The 21437-nt window shown below is 49.0% G+C and overlaps 1 protein-coding gene across 1 annotated transcript in view; it reads left to right on the top strand.

Moving 5' to 3' along the window:
* Window positions 1–21437, top strand: part of EXD3 (exonuclease 3'-5' domain containing 3) — a gene marked incomplete at both ends in the record, with an annotated part of 193874 nt that overhangs the window by 67067 nt on the left and 105370 nt on the right. The window contains one exon of the mRNA XM_080630557.1: window positions 767–898. Coding sequence (XP_080486683.1) covers window positions 767–898 — 132 coding nt within the window. The remainder of the gene's footprint in view (window positions 1–766; window positions 899–21437) is intronic.

The raw sequence follows: 21437 nt of genomic DNA, 5'->3' as shown, positions 1-21437 counted from the left end.
GCTCTGCTCTGGAGCCAGGCTGAGAGAGCTGGGCTGGGGCAGCCTGGAGAAGAGAAGGCTCCTGAAGGGGAGACCTTAGAGCAGCTCCAGTGCCTAAAGGGGCTGCAGGAAACCTGGAGAGGGGCTTGGGACAAGGGCCTGTAGGGAGAGAACAAGGGGAATGGCTTTAACCTGCCAGAGGGGAGACTGAGATGAGCTCTTAGGCAGAAGCTCTTCCCTGTGAGGGTGCTGAGGCGCTGGCCCAGGGTGCCCAGAGAAGCTGTGGCTGCCCCATCCCTGGCAGTGTTCAAGGCCAGGTTGGACACAGGGGCTTGGAGCAAGCTGCTCTAGTGGAAGGTGTTGGAACTGAGTGAGCTTTAAGGTCCCTTCCAACCCAAACCATTCCATGATTCGATGATTACGCTTTTGCACACTGTGTGTGATCTGGCCAGGTTCCATGTGAAAGCTGTGATTAAATTCGGTTTCCTCTTGCTACCCCTGTCAGCACCATGCCACCACATCATAACTTGAAGGGGACTTGGGCAATCGTGTTTCATATATATATAAAATACAGCAGTGCTTTGGTAGTCTCAGAGCTATTGCAGCAGTGGCTTAGTGTTATATTGCTGGTTGTGCTTGTTAGATTAACATTTAGACTGTAAGCACATCCTAACTTTAATTATTTGTAATTAAAACCAAACCAATTGTCTTATAACCCCCCCCCAGATCCCAATGGCTGGAGTGCATCATTTATTGTCTTTTTTTGGTTTTGCCTTCTCTCTTGAAGCTGCAGTCCCAGGTCGCAGAAGGAAGGTGTTTCTCAGTGAACAGCTCAGAAAAGGCAAAAGAACAGGCCCTGCAGGTTCTGAAACACTTCAATGTTCAAGTATCCCTCTCGGATATCTTCAGCCGCTGCCAGGTAGGACAAGCCTTGTTTGAGTTAAAGTTCATGCTTGTTCCATTCCTCAGCTTTTTGGGTCTTGCACTCAGTGTCTTCTACTTGGTTCCCAAGATTTCTCCTTGAACTTTGGCAACATCTTGCATTGCTGTGAGGAGTTCTGGGTGTTCTTGCTCCCCTCGGGAGTGGGGATGGCTGTGTCAGGAGAACAGAGGCACTCTGCTAGGAACTCCGCTGCTTTTCTGAGTTTTGGTACTTGGCATGTGTTTTGGCAGAGTATCGTGGTTATAGTCTCTTTGTTGCTGTGTTCCCTGTCTAGGACACACGCTGTTTTAATTATAAAGCATGTTTAATTATGGCCCTGTGATTCTGATAACACTTAATTACTTTAATAGGAGGATTTGGTTTTAGGACTGTAATTTTTTTGCAGAAGCTGCTAGGTTCATTCATGTCCATGCTGGTCGATGGCTCCAGATCGTGTTTGGCACTGGCTATCTCTGCATTGTTGTTAAGGAGAAATTTTAATTGTGTTAGCTCAAATCTCCATCTCTTCCAGTTTCACTCCTGTATTTGTTACAGTAACGTGCTGAAACTTATCCCTTCCAAAACTGTAATAGAGACCGACTTGCAGCTTCAACATCTCTCATCTTATCAGTGTTTAAAGAGAGAAAAAGAAGAAACTGCAAATCTGGCTGGAAAAGGAGCTTTCTCTTAGGAATAAACAAGCGAGCTGAGCACTTGAGTGAAGCCTGGCTCAGTGCCTTGTGGTCGAGCTCACAGGGTCTCCTGCCCTGGTGGAACCGCATGAGTGGTGTAGGAATAGCAACGACTCCTGAGCAGACGCTCCACAGAGCATTTTCTAGACCTCTGCTCGTATCTGGTGTCAGTCCTTGAAACTCCATCTGTAATTTATAGAGAACATGAGAGTTGTCCAGCTGTGTGGGTTGTCTGCAAGAGGAGGATGGTGTAGCACCATGCAGATTGGATCAGTGTATAACGGGTTGGTCTTACTTCAGGATAAATGTGTATATTCAGAGATAAGAAACTCTGTTCAGTCTTGTAGCTTTATTGTGCCAAGAACAGATTGCAGTTGTTAGCAAGTAGCACACTGGCTTCTTTGCTATTTTAAAGAAACCTTTAAAAAACCTTGTGGATTCTCTAGTTCCCTGAGATCCCATAAAGTAGTAGTGTCCTTCCTGGTGGGTGCTGAAATACCACAAGAATCAGCACACACAGGAAAAGATGCTGCAGAAAACTCCGTGATAGCTGTAAGAAATACAGATGACTGCAACACATGATAGAAAAGTGACCCCTTGCCCATGGTCTGGAGTCTGGAACTGTTTAGCTCTATGGCTTTTTAGTCCATGCTGTCTTATTTTACAATATAAATAGGGGTAATCAGTCTGGCTAGGAATATATACGAAGTGTTCCCTTACTTCCAGGAGAAATGCCTTCCCTGTAAATTGTGGTGGTGGAACAGCTGCATGTTTTATACCGTTAGCCATGGGAAGATGCTTGTATTTGTCAAACAGCTCTGGGTTCTGAATCCTGTATTTACCTACATTTGATCTGTGGCCTTTTGAGCTGGTTTTGTCCAGATGTCCCCTACAGACTGTACAAGTTTCACATCGCTGTTGCTCTCAAGGACATTCCAAGCTCTCAGAGCTGTGTGTGTCCAGCAGACACTGGCCAGTTGCCCCAGGGTGCCCGGTGCTGCAGCTCCTGGTGTGTCTGTGTGTAGGGAGGGGTGGGCAGCAGGGTGGGAAGGATCCCAGTGCAAAACTGCAGAGGATTGACTGCCCACGTCAAAACTGGCCAATTCCTGCTTTTAAGAGGGTGCTCTGGGGCCACTGTGGCCATCAGAGGCCTCAGCACTTCTTTTGTAAGCTCTTCCTGAAACATTCTCTGCAAACCTGACTGGAAGTTGCTCCAGCCCCGCATCATCCTCATGGCCTTCTCTGGACTTGCTCCAGCAGCTCCACGTCCTTCTGGTGCTGAGGACGCACGCTCGGCAGAAGGAGGCCGGGTGACAGTGATCCGCAACCTGGGCTATTCCCTCCTTCCTCACCCCTGTGGAGCTCGGCCGGTGCCTGACCCTGGGGCCCAGCAGCCAGGGCCAGCCCCTTGGTGCTGGCCAGGCACTGGGATGGGTTATTGGCACGATCAGCCCTTGTAGATAAGGGTTTTCTGTGTGTCACAGGAAGCAATGTGGCATCCTGCCTGACTCTCTCTGTCTCATGGAGCAAGGGTTTGTTTTGTCTCTTGGGCTTCTACTCTGTAAATTATTTGAGTGAATATGTCAGCAAATATTGTTGCTGTAACAATTAATGCGTGTAGTGCAGAGCACTTAGTAAAAATAGGTCCCAATACAATGTTGTACCCAAGATTGCTGTTAAATATGTTTCCTCTGTCAGGTTCCTCAGCAGGGATGAACAGTCTCTCAGTTGCTGATATCAAGAACGTCCTTGCTTTGTAACCCTGCCAAAATACTGCCTTTTTCTGTTAAAACAATGGCAAATGCCAGTTACTTCTGTCTGGCTTAGAGCAGCAAGTGCACGGAGGGCTTCACCCAGGGCTTCTCAGCATTTCCGCTCTCAGAAATAGGCTTTGACGTGCTTGCTTGGTTAAAGGCCCCGGCAGTGGAGGCTGCTGCCGGCTGCGGCCTGCCAAGCGTGATCTTCTCTTTGCACGTCTCTCTCAAGTGCTGCATTTAAGACTGGTAGCCATGGAGAAGTTACCGGTGCCCAGGAGCTTCAGCCAGGCCTGGTGTTGCCTTCAGTGAGGAACACGTTACAAGGGCTGAGTGAAAACAAGGTGAATTCTGTCTTTTGGTGACATGTGAAAAACCCCCCACCAAGTCCTACATTTCATAGCCTTAAAATATTTGAAATGAACCCATTGTCTCTATTTGAAATGCAAATGTCTTTTGTCTGTCCCCTCTGCTTGCATTTGAATGTCTAGTGTACAGCTTTTCTTCTTTTCAGATATTCAAAAGTATCTCCTTCAGAAAGAGGTGATGTGAAATACATGCTGGAGGGTGTCCTTGCATGATAAATTCAGCGCTTTGGTCCCTTACACTAGTCAGGAAGAGCTTTGTGGAGTTGTCAGGAGCTGTTGTAGGCAGCCCTAGGGCAGCCAGCAAAGTGGCTGGAGTGGAAGATCAGTGATCTTCAAGCTGTTGGAAACTTGGAGGAAGTTCTAACACAGAACTTGCATTTAAGAAAGAAAAAACCCAAGCCTGTTAAAGGTGACCTACTGTATGGTGACAGTTATGGACACAGACATCTGATATCGGGGTCGTTTTGCAGAGTTTGAAACTTAGGCTCCTCTCACTGAACTATCCATCTGAGCAGGAGCTTCTCCCCCAGCACTCTTGGTGCTGCTGCCACCCTTGCTCAGATGTGGTGTCTGCAAATGGGGCATGTTTGATACCTGGGTATGGCCTGGTAGAGCGGGAGGAAGACAGGAGCTCCAGTCCAGTCTTGTAAAGAAACTTGAAAATAGCAAGGCCACGGCGCTGCTGCGAGGGCTGGAGCAGCTCTGCTCTGGAGCCAGGCTGAGAGAGCTGGGCTGGGGCAGCCTGGAGAAGAGAAGGCTCCTGAAGGGGAGACCTGAGAGCAGCTCCAGTGCCTAAAGGGGCTGCAGGAAACCTGGAGAGGGGCTTGGGACAAGGGCCTGTAGGGACAGGCCAAGGGGAATGGCTTTAACCTGCCAGAGGGGAGACTGAGATGAGCTCTTAGGCAGAAGCTCTTCCCTGTGAGGGTGCTGAGGTGCTGGCCCAGGGTGCCCAGAGAAGCTGTGGCTGCCCCATCCCTGGCAGTGTTCAAGGCCAGGTTGGACACAGGGGCTTGGAGCAAGCTGCTCCAGTGGAAGGGGTCCCTGCCCGTGGCAGGGGTTGGAGCTGGATGAGCTTTAAGGTCCCTTCCAACACAAACCAGTCTAGGATTCTGTGCTGATTCTGTTTTGGCAGATATTACCTGAGTGACTGGCTTGGCTTTTTCCATCTTGCTTTTCCATGCAAGCAAGATCCATCTGAAGCCCGTGGGACAGCAGCACTGACCTGCCAGTGTGAGCAATGCCTCTCTAGACTGCTCTTTCTCAGGCAGCCCAAGGTACCCAGGACATTTTCCTTCCTTTGGCTGGGGTCCTGTGTCTGGCCCAGCTGACTGCTTGTCACTGAGAAAACACTGAAGGCAAAGAAGATAAGTTCAGGCAAGGAGCTGGCAGGGCTCGGCTGTGAGAAATGCTGCTGTGAGCGGCACAGGCAGGGAGCAGTTAGGCTTTGAATGCTGATAAACTGAGGAGATAAACAGTGCAAGTTGTTAGCTTTAAATCTGTGTATCTCAAGTGTTTGTCCCGACGGTTTGAAGGGGAAACTGCGTGTTCAGTGTTGTACAGGATGGCTGAGAAATTGCCCCTCTTATAGAAAAACCTTGTCGTTAAAGGTTGAGAACTGTGCTGTAAAATCCTTGCCGGTCTGGGGCTCTGCAGACAGCTTTGGAGCCTGCCTGCCTTCCAGAAAGCTGGCTTGTGCTGTACTCGAAAGCGTAACTGCTGCTCAGCTCAGTTTTGAGCCCAAAGCTTTGCTCTTGTAGCAGGGAGGCAGCAGGCTGGGAGACCTGGATCCTGCGGTGGGGCCGTACCACCTTCTTGCCTCCCTTGGGCCTCTCCTTCCTTTCCCACCCTCTGTTTGACTTGACCCTTTAACCTTTCAGCTGGCCGGGGCAGGGACCCTGTTTGAACAATACCTCATGCGATGGGAGGCTGATCCCAGGTGAGGTTTCAAGGCTTTCCTGCAAGGAAGAATGATCGCAGTTGTATCCCCTGCAAAAATAAATGTGCAGGGAGGAAAGAACCATCCCAGACTCCAGCTGCAGTTTCTGCAGCTGAACAGCCCTGCATTTATTATGGGATTATCTGCAAATTCAAACAGGTTGTCTCTTCCACTTCACTGAATGCTCTGATCCTAAATAAGCAAATTACATCACCTATTCTGATGTCCTGTTTAACTTATGACCTCAGCCCGAGCGCCGCAGGATGTGAGAGATAGCTGCTTTATTTCATTGTCTGGAGATCGGGTATCTCTCCCCCCCTTCCCTGCTCTTTCAGTTTCAAAGCCCCAGCCTTTGAGAAAGGTGTTAGCATGGGATTAGGAGGAGGCGCGGAGGAGGGGGAAGAACAGAGGAAACCACCTTTGCTTTTTTCATGAGATGAGGTGCAGAAGTGTTCTAACAGTTGCAGCAAATGTTGCTGGGTTTGTGGTTGAGGTACCAAATTTCATCGCTGCAAAGCTCATCATGTGCAAGCCGAGTTACGCAGAGGGAGCCCAGTATGGAGCAATCCATTTAGCAGGGACAAAGCAAAAGGCCTTATGATTAGATGAAAAACCCTCTGCTTGGGGCACTTTGCAAGAACCTTTGAAGCCAGCCTGGGAACTCAGGCAATATTAGTTGATAATTAGTAATATAGATCCCTCAAGCTGTCGTTTAGATTGAAAATGTGCATGTCTCTCATGAGCCTCTGTCACACCAATCTGATCAGCAGGCTTTTTTGTTCCTTTTATGTGGGTTGCTCTGTCGGTCCAGATGATGATGAGAACTGCCAGACATCATCTTTCTCACTAACTTGTGAGCCGAGCAGCTATCTCCCTGCTCTCGCATGGCATGGAACTGGGACTGGGGCGATTCTGTTTTGTGGTCACCTTTCCTGGCCTGAGCAACAGTCACTTTATTCTTTTAAATGTCCTTCCCCACGCACAGTGGAAAACCAGTAGAATGTAAAGGCTGCGTATTTCAGCCCCAGCAGACAGCGAGGGGTTTGTCTCAGGAGTCACTTAGGACAAAGAGGATCTGCCACTGAAATGGGGCTGAGGTGATCATCAAAGAGTTTCTAAAATGTCAGTTCTTGAAGCCTGTGGCTCATTTTGAGATGCCTTCCACTGATGTAACATCTTGTCCCTATTTGCTTCCTCTCAGCCTTGAAATCTCTTTGGAAAGGGCTGGGTCAACATCTAAATGAAGAATTAAGAAGGGTCATGTGCACTGGATTTTGTCGACTTTGGAATGCTGAGAGGGAGAATATAGTTTTGAAACCTTCTGTGGTTTAATAAAAGGTTCATCCATAGGATGCAATTTGTCAGTGCCTACAGGTCAGGAAAACCTGTGATTAAGAGCATCTGTGGTTTCCCCAGATGTGTGAGTTAGCTGCTTACTCCTCACCAGCCCTTCACCCAAACTGAAAACTCAGCCCAGTGCCTGCCCACTCCGTAGGCTGTGATTTCTTGCTTCAGAGTGCGATTGTTCAACACAAAGGGTAAGGCCCTCTTAATCTTTTTGTTTATCCTGGGCTTGGCAATTTAGATGTAATCTGCAACTTGTGCTGCCAGACTCTGGCCAGGAAGCACAGCTGGTATTATTCTGCCTCTGCAGACATTGTTGAGGGAGGGAATTGACCTCAAAAGGTGCTTGTCCCGGGACTGTCTGAATGTGAGCATTGAGTCGTGAATGCACCTAGCCCTGGCGCAGCAGCCGTTCATTCAGAGAGATGCAGCTCTCTTTAGTTGAGTGCCTCTACAGCAGGGTCGTTAAACAGCATCAGGGTTTGTGATAATTTGTCGTGGCAAATTGCACTCCTTTCGAGTCTCCAGTTGAGATTTGGATTTGCTGATCTCTAAGGCTCTATAAACCATAGTGAGAGCTGACTGTGAGTGGCCGCTGTTATGTGCAGGAACACAGGGGCACTGTAAAGCAGTGGGACTCATCCCAGTTCCCAGATCCTGATGGGAGGTGAGTGAGCCCCAGCTCATGGGTGCAGGGCAGGAGGGTGGGCAGCACACTGACCGTATCGGCTCTGCCTCACAACACACGAGTGCAGACAGCACCAATCCTGTCGAATTCTCAGCACCACGCTGCTGCCCAGGCAGAGCTCTGAGCCACCCAAAGAAAGGGCTCAGCTGGGCCTAATTCTCAGCAGCGAGCCTGGACAGTGCTGCCTGGTTCCCACAGACTGTACACTTCCCTGCCAAGATTTCAGTATCTTCAGAAATCCAGTGGAGCATGAAGGTCACAGCAAGGGAAGAATGACAGCCTGAGAGCTTTCTTTCCCCCTTTCACCAGCTCGGAGCAGACTGTTGTCTCTCTCCAGCATGTTGACTGTTTTCATAAGGTTAGCGTGAAGTTTATGTTTTACACAGACCAGTGGAAGTCAGATATGGGAATGCAGCCCATCAGCTGTGTTTCTTCAAGGAAGACGGTCTCATGTTGCAGACTTTCTTTCTCAGTGCCTGCAGAAGCTTGATTTTCACTGAAATTTCCTTTACAGATCTTTGTCTTTAGGTTCATTTTGTGGACAAGTGTGAGAGACTGGACCTAAGGTTTCAGTCTCTCTGTTTATTCCCTTATTGTCACTTGCAAAGCTGTGGGCGGTTGTTTAACGTGGAGGTAGGGGAAGCCGTTCATTTTGCACGGTGTTATGTGTTACACTGCTCAAAATGATGATGCCAAATCAGCCATTAGAGGTCAAACCTCAGCTGACAGCAAATGTTTTCTTTTGAGGAAGTCATCCCTATTCCTGGGAACCAGTTTTGTTCCCCTGTGCTACGTGCAAGAAAGGTATGAATGTGTGTTTTTTCCTGGAGGGCAACACGAGCTGGAAAAATGCTGGTTTTAGCCAGTGGAAACAGCACAAGCAAACAACGATTGGCAGGGAAAACAGCACTTGTATTTAGACTAGCATAGAAAAGAAGACACAGTGTAGTGCAGAGTAAATGTCCTTTCATACAGTTCTGTGCAAGGCTTTTTCTTCCTCTCATGGGTTTGGCCAGATTGTGCATTGGTCAGCAGTGATGCTGGTGCACTGGGAGAAAGTAATGAAAGGTCAGTGGGTGACAGTGATGGAGTGACTGTAAGGAAAGGACAGAACTCTCTGGAGAAGGCAGTGACACAGCTATAACTCCCCTGTGTCCCGAAGAAACTGTCCCTATGTTTTCTCTCAAATGTCATGAGAAAACAAGAAATTTGTAGCCAGTTTAAGTTCTGTTGGTTTCCAGTCCCCTGTGCCTCCTGAGGGCAGAGTTCAGTGGGTTGACTGTGTCAAGAAGTCAAAATTCCCATGTTTTATACACTGTGGAGTTTCTTCTCCTTTTTGACATTGGTGCCCTCATAATGCTCTTTGTTTGTATGCCATGGTAAGGATGGGATGTCCAACTCGTGATGCTTGAATGGCTGTGTATTTATACTGGTGGGTTCCCAGAATGATAATCCTACATATAAACCAGCATTATGATCACTGTGTCTCTTTATTTGAGAGACCTTCTACATTAGAAGTTAAATAATGGCATGTCGAAGTTCCTGCTTTCACTATGGAGTGACCATCTTCATTAGGACTTCAGCTGAAGTGAATTGATAGGAACCATCCAGAAGACCTCCAGGCTTTTATTTTCACTTCACAGCTCAAGATGATTGAACAGTGTCAGACAGGAGCCTTCTAAGCAGTTTGCTGTGGCCATCTTGCAGCACAGGTAGTATCACAGCAATGTTTTCCCAACTCCTATTGAGAATCCTACACAAAACCATTGTCCTGTTGTTACAAATGCAGCTAAATCCTAGCTCATGGGGAAGGGACAGTTTTGCAGTCATCCAAGATGTGCAGGGTTTACCCAGGCAGCTGTAATTCCAGCTGCAGACCTTCGTTCCCTCAGAAGAATGTGTGATCTTTAGGCAGTTTTCGAAGCTTTTGTTTGAGTCAGCATTATTCACTGAGCTACACAAACGTGCTTCATCCTGGAGTTTGCCAGATCTGTAATTGCTCAATAGCATTTATCTGAAGACCTTTAGGCATTAAACTGTGTAGCTTCCTATTGGCATAAAATGAACTGTATCTGTTATTCATTATATTATTAATTGTGCAAGATGACAGCCTGTGCCAAAATGCTATTTAGATGAAATATTAGGAAGTTCTTCCCTGTGAGGGTGCTGAGGCGCTGGCCCAGGGTGCCCAAAGAAGCTGTGGCTGCCCCATCCCTGGCAGTGTTCAAGGCCAGGTTGGACACAGGGGCTTGGAGCAAGCTGCTCCAGTGGAAGGTGTCCCTGCCCGTGGCAGGGGTTGGAGCTGGATGAGCTTTAAGGTCCCTTCCAACCCAAACCAGTCCTGCATGAGTCCACGTTGAGACTGATCTGGCTGAAATGGGAGTTCCAACTTGCAGCTGGATCAGGGTTTTGTAGGAGGAACTGCAGAAGCAGGTTAAGTCTCAGGTGCGCCAATGGCATGGACCGCTTCACCTCTGGCAGCATGAGCCTGGGGCATGGCAGCGGGTAGGGGTGTCCTGCGCAGGTATGGGCAGACCCCTGACCTCTTCAGCTGCTGGAGTTTTAATTTGACAGTCTCATTGCATGGACTTAAAGACGGGGAGATCACTGAGCAGGGTCCTGCAGGAGGAAATGGGCTGGTAGTTGGAGAGAGGGAAGTTGGTGACAGAGGAGTCAGAGGAGGAACATGGTTCCCTACAAACAAGGTCATGTGAATGGCTATTTGGTGACAGGATGGAGTGATTGATTTGCAAGGATAATAGGTCACTGGGGAGTCAGCCTGAAAGCTGAAGCCTCTCAAAATGTGTGGGACACTGTGGAAAGGAAAGTTAAAAGGACATCAAGTAAAGCCCAACAGCTTCTTGCACACCAGCAGCTCCGGCTGCTGTGCTGCCCTGCGCTTGTTTTTGCACACTCCAGTTCCTGACAATATAACTGAGTTGGGCACTAAAATGTTGTTTGTGCTTCCATCAGTGCAGACACCGGCCTGCGCCGAAGGATTGAGCCTCTGCTCCCAGGATAATCCCATCCCGCAGCAGGGACCAGCCCTCCCTCGCCCTGACGAGCCTTCGCTCGAGCTGTCTCCTGCAGTTGGGCTGTTCCTCCCCGGAGCGGGGCCTTCCTGGGATCAGCAGCATTTGGTGGCATTACTGGAGGGCTCAGATTACCCCAGTGAAAATAATCGGTTATGCAAAGTTACGCTGTTTAGGTTGGGTTTCTTCTGTGTGGCCAGCGAGGTGTGAAAGTCAATCTGCTCTGCACCGCCTGCGGGCACTCTCTCTGTGCTGACTGGATGGGATAGCTTTAGGGTTTGCCTGTTTGGGGGAAAAGTGTTCAAAGGAACACAAACCGCAGGTGGTTATGGTGGGATGGGGCTCTTGAGCACCACAGTTGCTCAGGAATAGATACAATCAGAGTCATCCCTGGCAGTGTTCAAGGCCGGGTTGGACACAGGGGCTTGGAGCAAGCTGCTCTAGTGGAAGGTGTCCCTGCCTGTGGCAGGGGGTTGGAACTGGATGAGCTTTAAGGTCCCTTCAACCCAGACGAGTCTGTGATTAGTTAATTCTGATGGATAGGAGGAGGACTTGCTGTAGGAGTGTTTCATGCAAACCATCTTACGCTTTCTTCATGATCATTTTCCTTTTCTCCCTAGTGAAATCACAGATTTGGAGTTTTAATGCAAAGTCCCTGTCAACCAGCAGCCCTCTCCTGACCCTTCCTGCTTACCAGCCATGATCATTCCTGCACAGAGACGTGGGCTTGTTCCTGATTTGAGCTGGTGGGGAGGCTGAGGGTGGCCAACGGGCCCAGGCTGTAACCCTGAACTAACCTGGCACTGGCACTGGACTGTGTCTGCAGCAGACACTGCCATCACAGCAGTGGCATGTAATAGCTGTCGTAAGGGGCTTGCTGGTTGCTTATTGATCTTTATAAGCACTGGAGGATCCCAAGGTAATGAGCATGAGGGATGGTCCAAGAGCTGCTGCCTTGGCCAAGTCATGTGATCCCAATGTGATGAGAGCAGCATGGAAAAGCAGCCCATGCATCTTTAAATTGGTGTCAGTTTGTGCTGTTGCTGATCTGTGACTTACTGCAGTAACATTCATATTCAGCTGCAGTGCCAAAAACAATACTCAGCTGCTTTCTTACTTCTTAATGAAAAATACCTCTTTAGGGTTTCTTTGAAGTCCCCACCCCTCAAAATCCCCACTATATTGTCATCATTGTTACTGTTAACAGCCCCTGCCAGTATTGGGAGCCTTTCCTGACAGATAGCTCTGCAGGGGCTTTGTCCAAGGCTTCAATTCAGCCCTATACTATAGGCAGTTTTAAATGGCTAATGACGGGCCTCCCAGGGGAGTTCTGCCAAACTCTCTAAGACCTCCCAGGTTTAGAAGTGGCAGGGTGTCCTTTTCCCGGGGCCAGCCGCAGGAGGAATGCACACACTCAGATTCTCCTACCTAAGCTGCATCAGCCTACTTGTTTTTTCAGTTGCAAAGACTCATCCATGCGTATGGAGCCGGTTGCTTGCCAGGAGAGAGATAGCTGTGTCAGTGAAGGACACGGAATAAATAGAGGAAAAAGGGTAGGTGGAAAGTATCCCCAGTAGTTTGAGGCGTTAATGCATTTCAATGTGGAAAATAACCTTTTTGAAAGTGAAAGAAAAATTGTGAAGGCTTTGAAAAATTAAGGCAGGGTCTGTCTGTATCAGAGGTATGACGAGATTCATTCCTCCCCTGTGTGTAATGGTGTTACAGTGGTATTTATGGGTTATAAGTAAGAATGTGACTGATGTCTAAATGAGCTGGGCTCTACATGCCATTTGCAGAGGAGAGGCAGAAAAACACTTGAGGATCACTGAGGGTCTGCTGGAAATGGGGCTGGGGCACTCATACCATGATTTCATGAGAGCTTTCAGTCGGTGCAGGCAGACGCTGCTGGCAGATGAAGCCTCTCCTCTCACCTCTCCCCTGCGCCGGTGCCTCCCAAAGCCCCCCTCATCCCAGCACAAGTGCTTGTTGAACTGCGGGGTGGCTGGAGCAGGGAACTGATCCTGCTGGAAACAGACCTGTCAAAAGCAGATGGTTAATTTTAACCCAGCTCAGTTCCTCACTCTGGTTCGCTCTGCAGCTGCCCAGATGTGCGTCCACGCGGGAGGGGGCTGTGTCAGCATGGGCTTACGCTGGCCAAAGCCCTGTGAGCCCACAGCTGGAATTGCTCAGGCCAGAGCTTGGACAGCTCTTGGCTGCTCAGTTCAGCCAAACTAAGAGAGTTTGGCTTGTGCCACGTGGTGTGCCAGGGACAGGCTCACCAGGGAGGGGTCCTGGCTCAGGAGGTGAACCCTCAGCCTGTCTCAGCCCTACTCTGTTAATATCCATTCATTTTGGACCCTTCCAGCAGCTATAAATCTGATTTGGTTCAAATTTGCTCCTCAGCGTTATAAATGAGGCACACAGTCAGGTAAGCCCTTACTCATCCCCATCAGCTTGTAACTGATGTGCACCTCGCTGTGGGTTTGCATCGTGGCTGAGCACGGCTCACAGCTGCCGAGGGTGTTTCTCCGTTAATTCATAGTGAAAAGGGCTCTTCTCAGTGGTTAGCAAATGAATTTCCCATGGAATATCTAAGAACTGGTTCATTGCTTGTGCTTGTGCTACCAAATGCAACTGAATCTTTCCTCCTGCTGAAGGGATCAAAATTCATACACTCTCTTCTGGATTAAAATCACTTATTCACTAAAGGGAAAACTGCCATCTCAGAGCGCTGCTGTGCCTTTAACTGGGCTACTGTTGTACAGAGGAGTTGAAGCTTCATTTAGCCTGAATGAAAAACTTGATGCATGTTGCTGAAGAGAGGAAACTAGTGGTGGATGATTTACTTGGAATGCCCTACAGCAACGAGGTTATAAATGAAGAGGGGAAACACCAAGAGCACTGATATCTGAACCAGAGGAAGTGCATGAAGCCTCGAAGTGACCTTATGTAAATTCCTAATGATGAGACTTAATTGAACTCATTTTTTCCAGGGGTTGTAAAGATCAAAATAGCAACAGCCTTGAGATGCAAAGGTCTCCCGATGGTTCATATGAATGTATGGCTGCATACAGCCAAAAACTGCCCCAGACTGGTGTCACCCTGGTCTTGCTCTGGGAGCTGCAGTGCCCAGGACCCAACTGAGGCACCAGGGCTGCTCAAGATCCCAAAGCAATGGCTGGTGTCCTAGCCCTGCCTTTCAGCCCTGTGTCGAAGCTGCGTCTGCTTCAGTGCTTATTTTAAGCAATGTGTTCTGCACTGAGTCCCGGGAAGCCGTGCGTGTCCCGGGATGCGAACGGTGTGCGGCTGGGAGAGCTGCTGGCGAAAGGAGCTCGTGTCCTGGCTCCGGGGGTGGGTACCCCATTGCACAGACACGGAAATCCCAGTGAGGAGAAACAGAGCAGCTCTCGAGGGGTCACCGGCTGTGCCCTTTGCACTGAGGTTGATTCCCAGCATGAAATAACGTGGGCATGTTCAGTGTGACACTGTCGGAAACTGATACGGAGACTGTCAAGACCGAATTCTTGTGCTGTTCCTAGAGCTTGAGGTTTTTCCCTCTGTGCTTGTGTTCAGCTCTGGGATTCATTCTTTGCTTTCCTGTTAATGCATTAGTGGTAACACACAGAATTATTGATCTGGGGAGAAAAATCAAGTAGTCACTGCTGTGAAAAATACTGATTCAGGTACCTAAATTAGCCCGGCTGGTGTTGCCCAAGGACTTGCAGTTAGGTGCCCGTGTGCACTGAGTGTCCAGGAAACACCAGCTGCCAAAGGCTTCCGAGTTTCATTCAAAATACCAGATTAATTGATTTATTGAAATTCATAAGCAGCAGTAGAGAGCAGGAGGCTCTGACCCAGTGAGAAACTGCGGATGTGGCTGCTAATGAAGATGAAAAGCCTCCCCTGTCCCGAGCTATCCAAACACAATCTTACATATGAGTCTGCTGGCCCAAGTGCAGCTGTTTGTCTTGTCAGTAATCTGAAGCCGGAGCAGTACCCTGAGAAGCCGAGGGGACAGTGACTGTGTGGACATAGCAGAGGTCACTTGTGCTGCTGCCTGAGCCCAACAGCTTCCCGTGGCGGAGGTGACCTGGGTGCCACCGTGGCTCCATGGCCGTGCTCCCACGGGCACAGCCCAGCTTCCCGGCTCCGTCCGACCCAAAATGAGCAAGAAACTCAATGTCTTCCCTTCAGAAAGAAGCTGGAAAATCTTCTCTGTATTTAAAGTTCCCATGGCTGCAGTTTGGATTTGGCACGCAGTTGGCCACGGGGTTATCTGAGGTCATGTACTCAAATACTTGTAGATAAAACAAGGGCCTGTTTGGATTGGAAATCTCCAGAGGGCTTTTCCTTTGCGCGCGGGTAATGATATTGCAAGAGGACATGAGCCAAAATAAAGATTCGGCTCCGTATGCAGTAGCTCAGTAAAATAAAATGAGCAATGGAAAAAAAGGAAGGGGAAAAAAAGGGGTGAAAAAGACTGTTTTCATTACGTTATTTTCTGAACTTGCTGTTGGGATGGAGGAATTGGAGCCAAGGAGAGGGAGTCCTGCAGCGAGGCGCCATCCAGGACGGGGCTCTTCCAGGAAACTCCCTGGAAGCTGCCGCATTTGGGCTGTGCTTTACCTGCCCGTGGGCCCTGGGCACCACTGCCAGGCAGGTCCCTGCATGAGAGCCAGCAAGTGCAGGATGTAGGGATGCTGCCGGCGGCTTCCCTGGCCACCCCCAGCCTCATCCCAGCTCCTCTGCTGAAGAGGTTTGTTTCCAAGAATCACTATCAGCTGTAAAGAGGGAGAAGTTAATGGTTTTGGAAGTTAAAGAGGGAATAAGATTCCATCAGGCTCTTTCACAGGCTTTTATGGGAAACTATTTACTCACTGCCTAATGGAGGACTGCAGAGCAGAGCACATTTGGATAAGAAATGTGATTCGGTACTTTTCCAAGCTGCCATTAGAGAAGTGTGTGCTTGTAACAACAGCTCTCTTTATGCTCGCTGCCTGCTACAACAATCTTCATGTCTTCACAGCCTCTTCTAATGAAAACAATTGAAATATCAAAATGAAAACATTGGGAAGAAAATGAGGCCTTTGGGAGCTTTCTGTCTTCCTGTGGTGCACTTGCATGCTGTGGTGATAGATGCTACTGTAAAAGCATCACCCGACAGGTAGTGAGAAAGTAAAGATGAGACAGGAATGAGGAGGGAAAGCTGATGGGAATGGTGCTCACCACTTCACAGCGTGCTGCAGCTCAGGGCATCAGAGAGATGGAAATGGGACTTGGCTCTTGGTGCCCTGAGGTCCTGCCTGTGGGCCTGATCTAAGCACACATGGGCTGTGGTGGGGTGAGTGGTAGTGGCTTTGCTGGCCTGGAGGTACCTCCTTCTGTCAGGATTCACTGTGTCTTGGGAGCACCTTCACATCTTGCCCAGTCTCCACAGCTCCTGCTCTCCACTCCCACAGAGCGGTGAAATAGGAGGAATCCCCTTGCCCCATCCCTGGCAGTGCTCAAGGCCAGGTTGGACACAGGGGCTTGGAGCAAGCTGCTCCAGTGGAAGGGGTCCCTGCCCGCGGCAGGGGTTGGAGCTGGATGAGCTTTAAGGTCCCTTCCAACACAAACCAGGCTGCGATGATTCTATACCCACACTTGCAATCCCTATGGAGCGTGGTTGGGCAAGTCCTGCTGAGCTGCCTCATGTCAGCTGTGTTTCAGGTGGTGTGGTGATGGGTGGCATGTTGGCAGTGCCACCTCCACACTGTCAGCGGGATCAGGCTGTTTGGGAAGAGACCATGTCCCACACCATGCAGGGTCACCCACGCGCTGCTTGGACCTGCTGCAGGTCTGTTGGGGCTTCCTTCCCCCTGAGGACAAGGAACATACACACTTCTTACTGACCTAGGTTGCAGTTCTGTGTAGAAATAACCTGAAAACAGCTTGCAGCTTCGTTATGCTTGTTTGTTGTGCTGGGTTTGAGATTGCTTGCTGAGGGACTCCAGACATGGATGTTTTGTTGGTGGATGTAGATAGGAGGAGCCCAACTCCCACCAAGTTTAGGGGTGTTTATGTACCCCTCTCCTCTGGGCTGCTGAAGAGAATTCAACCTCAGCGAACAAATCTTTATCTTCCCTGGAGTTCACCCAAGGTGCTCACTGGGGACTCTGGGGGTTTGAAAGGTTGAATTCATTGATTTATTTCTGTCCCCTGTCTGAAGTTTCCATCGTCACGACTCAGTTTCTGCTGGTATATGCTTCAAATGTATATGCACATTCTTTCTGTGAAGCCAGTTGGTTAGTAGGGAAGGAGTCATAAAAAGGTCACATATTCATCAGGATTCATTTTTAGAAAGGGAACAAGGCTGCATGCATGTCTCCTTGGAGCATTGGCCCTGCTTTTCTCCTTATAGGGAGTATTTAATAATGGTAACACAGTGGTTTTTCAGCTTATGGAGACATGCAGCAATGTTCTCAAAACCCCTTGGTTGCAGTCAGTGTCACTGAGGGATTTTCTTCCTCTCTGCATCCTGTGTTTCTATGTTGTGTACAAACTTTCTGCATCTTGTAGACGTGGTGTTTCTCAATGGGCTGACAGAGTGCTTTTAGTACTTAAGACAAATTGCTAATCAAATACTTTAGGTCTATAGTATTTATTCCATCGAAAGCACTTTTGAGCTACTGGGTTGAACATGTACGGTTGTTCTGGGAAAAAACAGGAAGTCCTTACTGACCAGTGGAAGGAAAAACAGGAGGATCTGGCAGTTGTATAGACCTTGTATAGGCTTGTGCAGACCCTGTATGATGACATACAGACCTGTGAAAAAGGATGTTTTCTTTTTAGAAGGCCTGACTGCAAATCTTCTTTGGTGCCTGTTAAAGAGCAGCAGTGGTGGTGGACTTGGCAGTGCTGGGGTAGCAGTTGGACTTGATGATTTTAAAGGTCTTTTCCAACCCAGCTGATTAACTAAACAGGGATTAACTGTGTCCCTCTCTGCATTCTTGTAGCCCCTTTCAGACACTGGAAGCTGCTCTGAGGTCTCCACGCAGCTTCTCTTCTCCAGGCTGAACATACCCAGTTTTCTTAGTCTTCACATGGGAGGTGCTCTAAACCTCATCTGGGTTTAGCAGGATTGTTCTAGCTCAAAAGAAACTCAGGACTTGACAGAAGTGCCCAGGACCTGGTTTGCAGTGCAGCGGCACATCCAGGAGGATGAAGGAGATGTTTGTCTCCTGAAGGATCTGTGTGATTTAAGCAAACACACATCTGTCAGTTTTATGACGGTGATATTTTACCTTTTCTTTCCCGAGAGGTAAGCAAAATGAATCAGAAACACTTTGGCACAACAACTGGTTTATAGCGATCGTCACATCGGTGCAAGAGGAGGTTTGTCATCATGGCACCTCAGAGCTAATTTGCTGAGACATTCAACTGCCTTTAAATCTCCACTAGAGAATTTTCCCCTTTCTGGCCCTGGGTCACTTGTGCTAATTTGGCTTCTCTCTTCCAGCCATTTACATTTTTCTTTCAGCACAAACACTTATCCTCTCTAATAACGAGAACGCTCCTGTGCTTGGGTTTGGGGGTGGTGGTGAAAGTAGTTCAAGTCTGAAGAGAGGCAGCTGTTCTCCTTGGCTCACCAGCATGGTTCAGGCATTTGTTGAGCCTACAGAGGAAACACATTCTTAAAGGCTGTGTCAGGAAAGCAGCTCCGAAGGCAGGAAAGCCGTGTGAATTCACAGTGCTCCTCTAAGACCTGTAATTTGTTACAGCACTGTGGGTGCTGCACCTCGATTGTGGTGTTTGTTAGTGGAGCCCTCACGGGATTCACACTGCAGCACATTTAGCAGATTCTAATCTAGCAGCAGAGAGTTCAATCAGAAGTTGCTGTGTGAGAAGGTAGGCTTGGGACATGTGGTTGTTAGTGCGTAGAGATGTTCTCCTGACGCGAGTTCAGGCCCTGTGGGTTCGAGTGTAAACTGGCCAAGAAATGAGCTTTTGTCAGCCCAGTGCAATTAAGGCTGGCCTGAAATAATTTAACATTAAATGCATGAAGAAGCCTCAGATCCTGCCCTGTCCTGTGTGTCCCAGGGCTGGAAGAACAGGAAAACAGTTGTGCCTGAGCTGCTCAATACTGGTGAGCTTGAAGGCTCTGGAGAAGTCATTTACCAGTGAGATCAGAAGGTGCTTTATTTGTGGCAGCACATGAAGCTGCCCAGACCTTATGGAAGAGAACAGTGGTACGTGAGGGAGACTATAAAGTCCATGAGAGGTCTTGCACAAGCAAAATGCAAAGCAGGCACCAGAACACAAGTGTCAAAGATGAGCGCTGGTGACCGACCCACTCGCTAAAGTGTCCTGGTCCTCAGGGTAGGTGAACAGAAAAAGAAATGAGGGATTTCTGTTAGAGCAGGAGATGGTGAGACTGAACGTGGACAACTGAACGGTCTGTGCAGGTTCCCCCCTCTGTGCTGGCCGTCCTTCAAGCCCAGGTAACCTTTTTCCAAAACATGAACGTGCAAAAGAGCTACTTCCCAGGAGCAGGAGGGCTCTGAAAAGGAGGTTATTTGTGTGTTGCTTGTCCAAGCAACAGTGATTAAAGGTTTCTCAGGCAGGTTTGTTCCCTCATTAGAGATTTGAGCCTCTGCTTTGAAGTTCCATCTCTGGCTGGAAACTCACACAAACCTTTGGGCCAAGAGCACTTTCCCCCATGAACTATTGGATATCAGTGCTTCTGAACCTACCTCTAATTTGTGCGCAGCTTCTGCTTTGTGACTCATCTATCTCGGCAAAAAACAGACAGCTAGGGACAAACTGGGATTACTGAATGAGGGGAAACTCCACATTGCCCTGGCAATACACCTGGGGACCTCAGAATCCTGCCTTGAGATAAGATCTCCAGTTTGGGAGATGGAAGTATTCTGGATCTCTCCCCTTTCCTCTCTGTGAATGTAGAAACTTTTCAGCCTCCTCTGTACCAGTGGTGGATTGCTTGGAAATACACAGCATAATCCTTTGTCTTTTCGGAACTAGGGAATGTCTTAAATACACCTCTGACGGGCAGCCTCTCAAAGGCGTTTAGCCCTGCCCAGGCTCGGCAGCGTGCGGGCAGGGCGCAGATGCAGATGTGAAGGTGAAGCTCTGCTGCATGCACGTGGTGAGGCCAAAGCCTGCAGGGCAGCTCTGCATGTGCTTGCTCTGGTGGGGTTTCTCTCTGTGCTTGGAACTGTTGTGTGAGTTTCTGCTGCTGCTTCTCTGGAGAATGCATTCCGGAGGAATCCAGGAGAAACGATTGGCCACAGACAAGGTCTGCTCTGCTCCGTGCACCGGTGGCCACAGGAGGGACCTGCTGGTGGTGGCTGTGGGCCATGCAGTGCAGTGCATGCCTGGACTCTCCATTTACCTCCTCAGTACTGGAGGACTTTAACACTGCTCCTGTGTGACCCTGAAACAAGCTGTGCTCTGGTTGCGGCTGTGGTACCGCAGCTGGGCCTCTGGCAGGCTGCGATGGATGCTGGAAAGCTGCATCTTGCTTGCAGGGCTGCTTGGTGAAGGCTTTCAGAAAGCATTTCAGTGTAGGAAAGTCCTGTCTCATCATCTCTCCCCCACCCCCAGTCACAAGCATCTTTGTGTAGCCCTTCCCCGGCGCTGTTTTCCCATGGCAAGCAGTGCCTAGTTCAGAAAGCATCAGCCCCAAACCCTTTGATCTTTTCTTTCTCAAGAGAAAAAAGATTAAAAAGAGACAAGAAGTTAAGGATTTGTGAGGGGGAACGGAACATGAATGGCAAATTCTGCAGCGGAGGTCACCTCCCCCCAGCTTTCTTCCTGTGTGACCAGGAGGAGGGAAGGGTGCAGAGCGGGTCTGAGGGGGATCCCGGGAGGAGGGGAGTAAATTGGGGGCAGAGAAGTGGGGGTGGAGTGGTGAAGCCCTTCAAAAGGAACAATGCTTGCAAGCTCCTGCATTGTTAGGCAGCCCTTTACAGAGAGAGCCATGAATACAGGTTATAAATTCTTTGGCCATTGAGAGAGCTCTCCAAACCTGACTCCATCCTGCACTAAACCAGGCCTGAGCCCTATCAGTTGCATAGCAATGAATTCATTTACATCTGGATAGTTAATCTCCAATTCACTTGACAGTTTATCTCACCCTTGGAAGAGCGAGCAGTGCCTGCTCTATTGTGTTGAAGCCAGTCTATGATCATCAGCTTGGCTAGCACCTCTTTTTTGTGTGCAGCAGAGATAAGAAGGGTGAGTGTTGATATCTGGCTTATGAAACGCAGTTATTACCCCAAGCTGCTTCATTCTGTGGTACTTTCCCTTGACATCCTCCCCATCTTCATCCTTTGCCTCTTCAAGGTGGAAGTGCCATCTCCCTCCTTCTGTTGCTGTTGCAGTACAGCTGAAGTGCTGCTTTTGTAACACCAATGGCATTAGATGAATATACACAATCCACAGCCATGCTGTTTGTTCTCATTTACCAAGGCCTTCTAATTCTGCACTGACTTTTATCTCTGGATATCCCCAAAGAGGAAGCACTGCTCTTGTCCCGGCCTGGCTCAGCAGAGCATCCTGCAAGGACCGTGCTGGCGGGGGGGGGGGGTGTGCTGTGAAAAGCCATGCTGGGCTTCTGGTGGTACTACATCGTAGTACCACGAGGATGGGGTGGGACGGGCACGGAATCATAGAGTCAGAGACTGGTTTGTGTTGGAAGGGACCTTAAAGCTCCTCCAGCTC

Source organism: Psittacula echo (genome assembly GCF_963264785.1).
Source record: "Psittacula echo genome assembly, chromosome: 16".
Taxonomy (NCBI): Eukaryota; Metazoa; Chordata; class Aves; order Psittaciformes; family Psittacidae; genus Psittacula; species Psittacula echo.
This window is presented reverse-complemented; position numbering and strand designations above follow the sequence as displayed.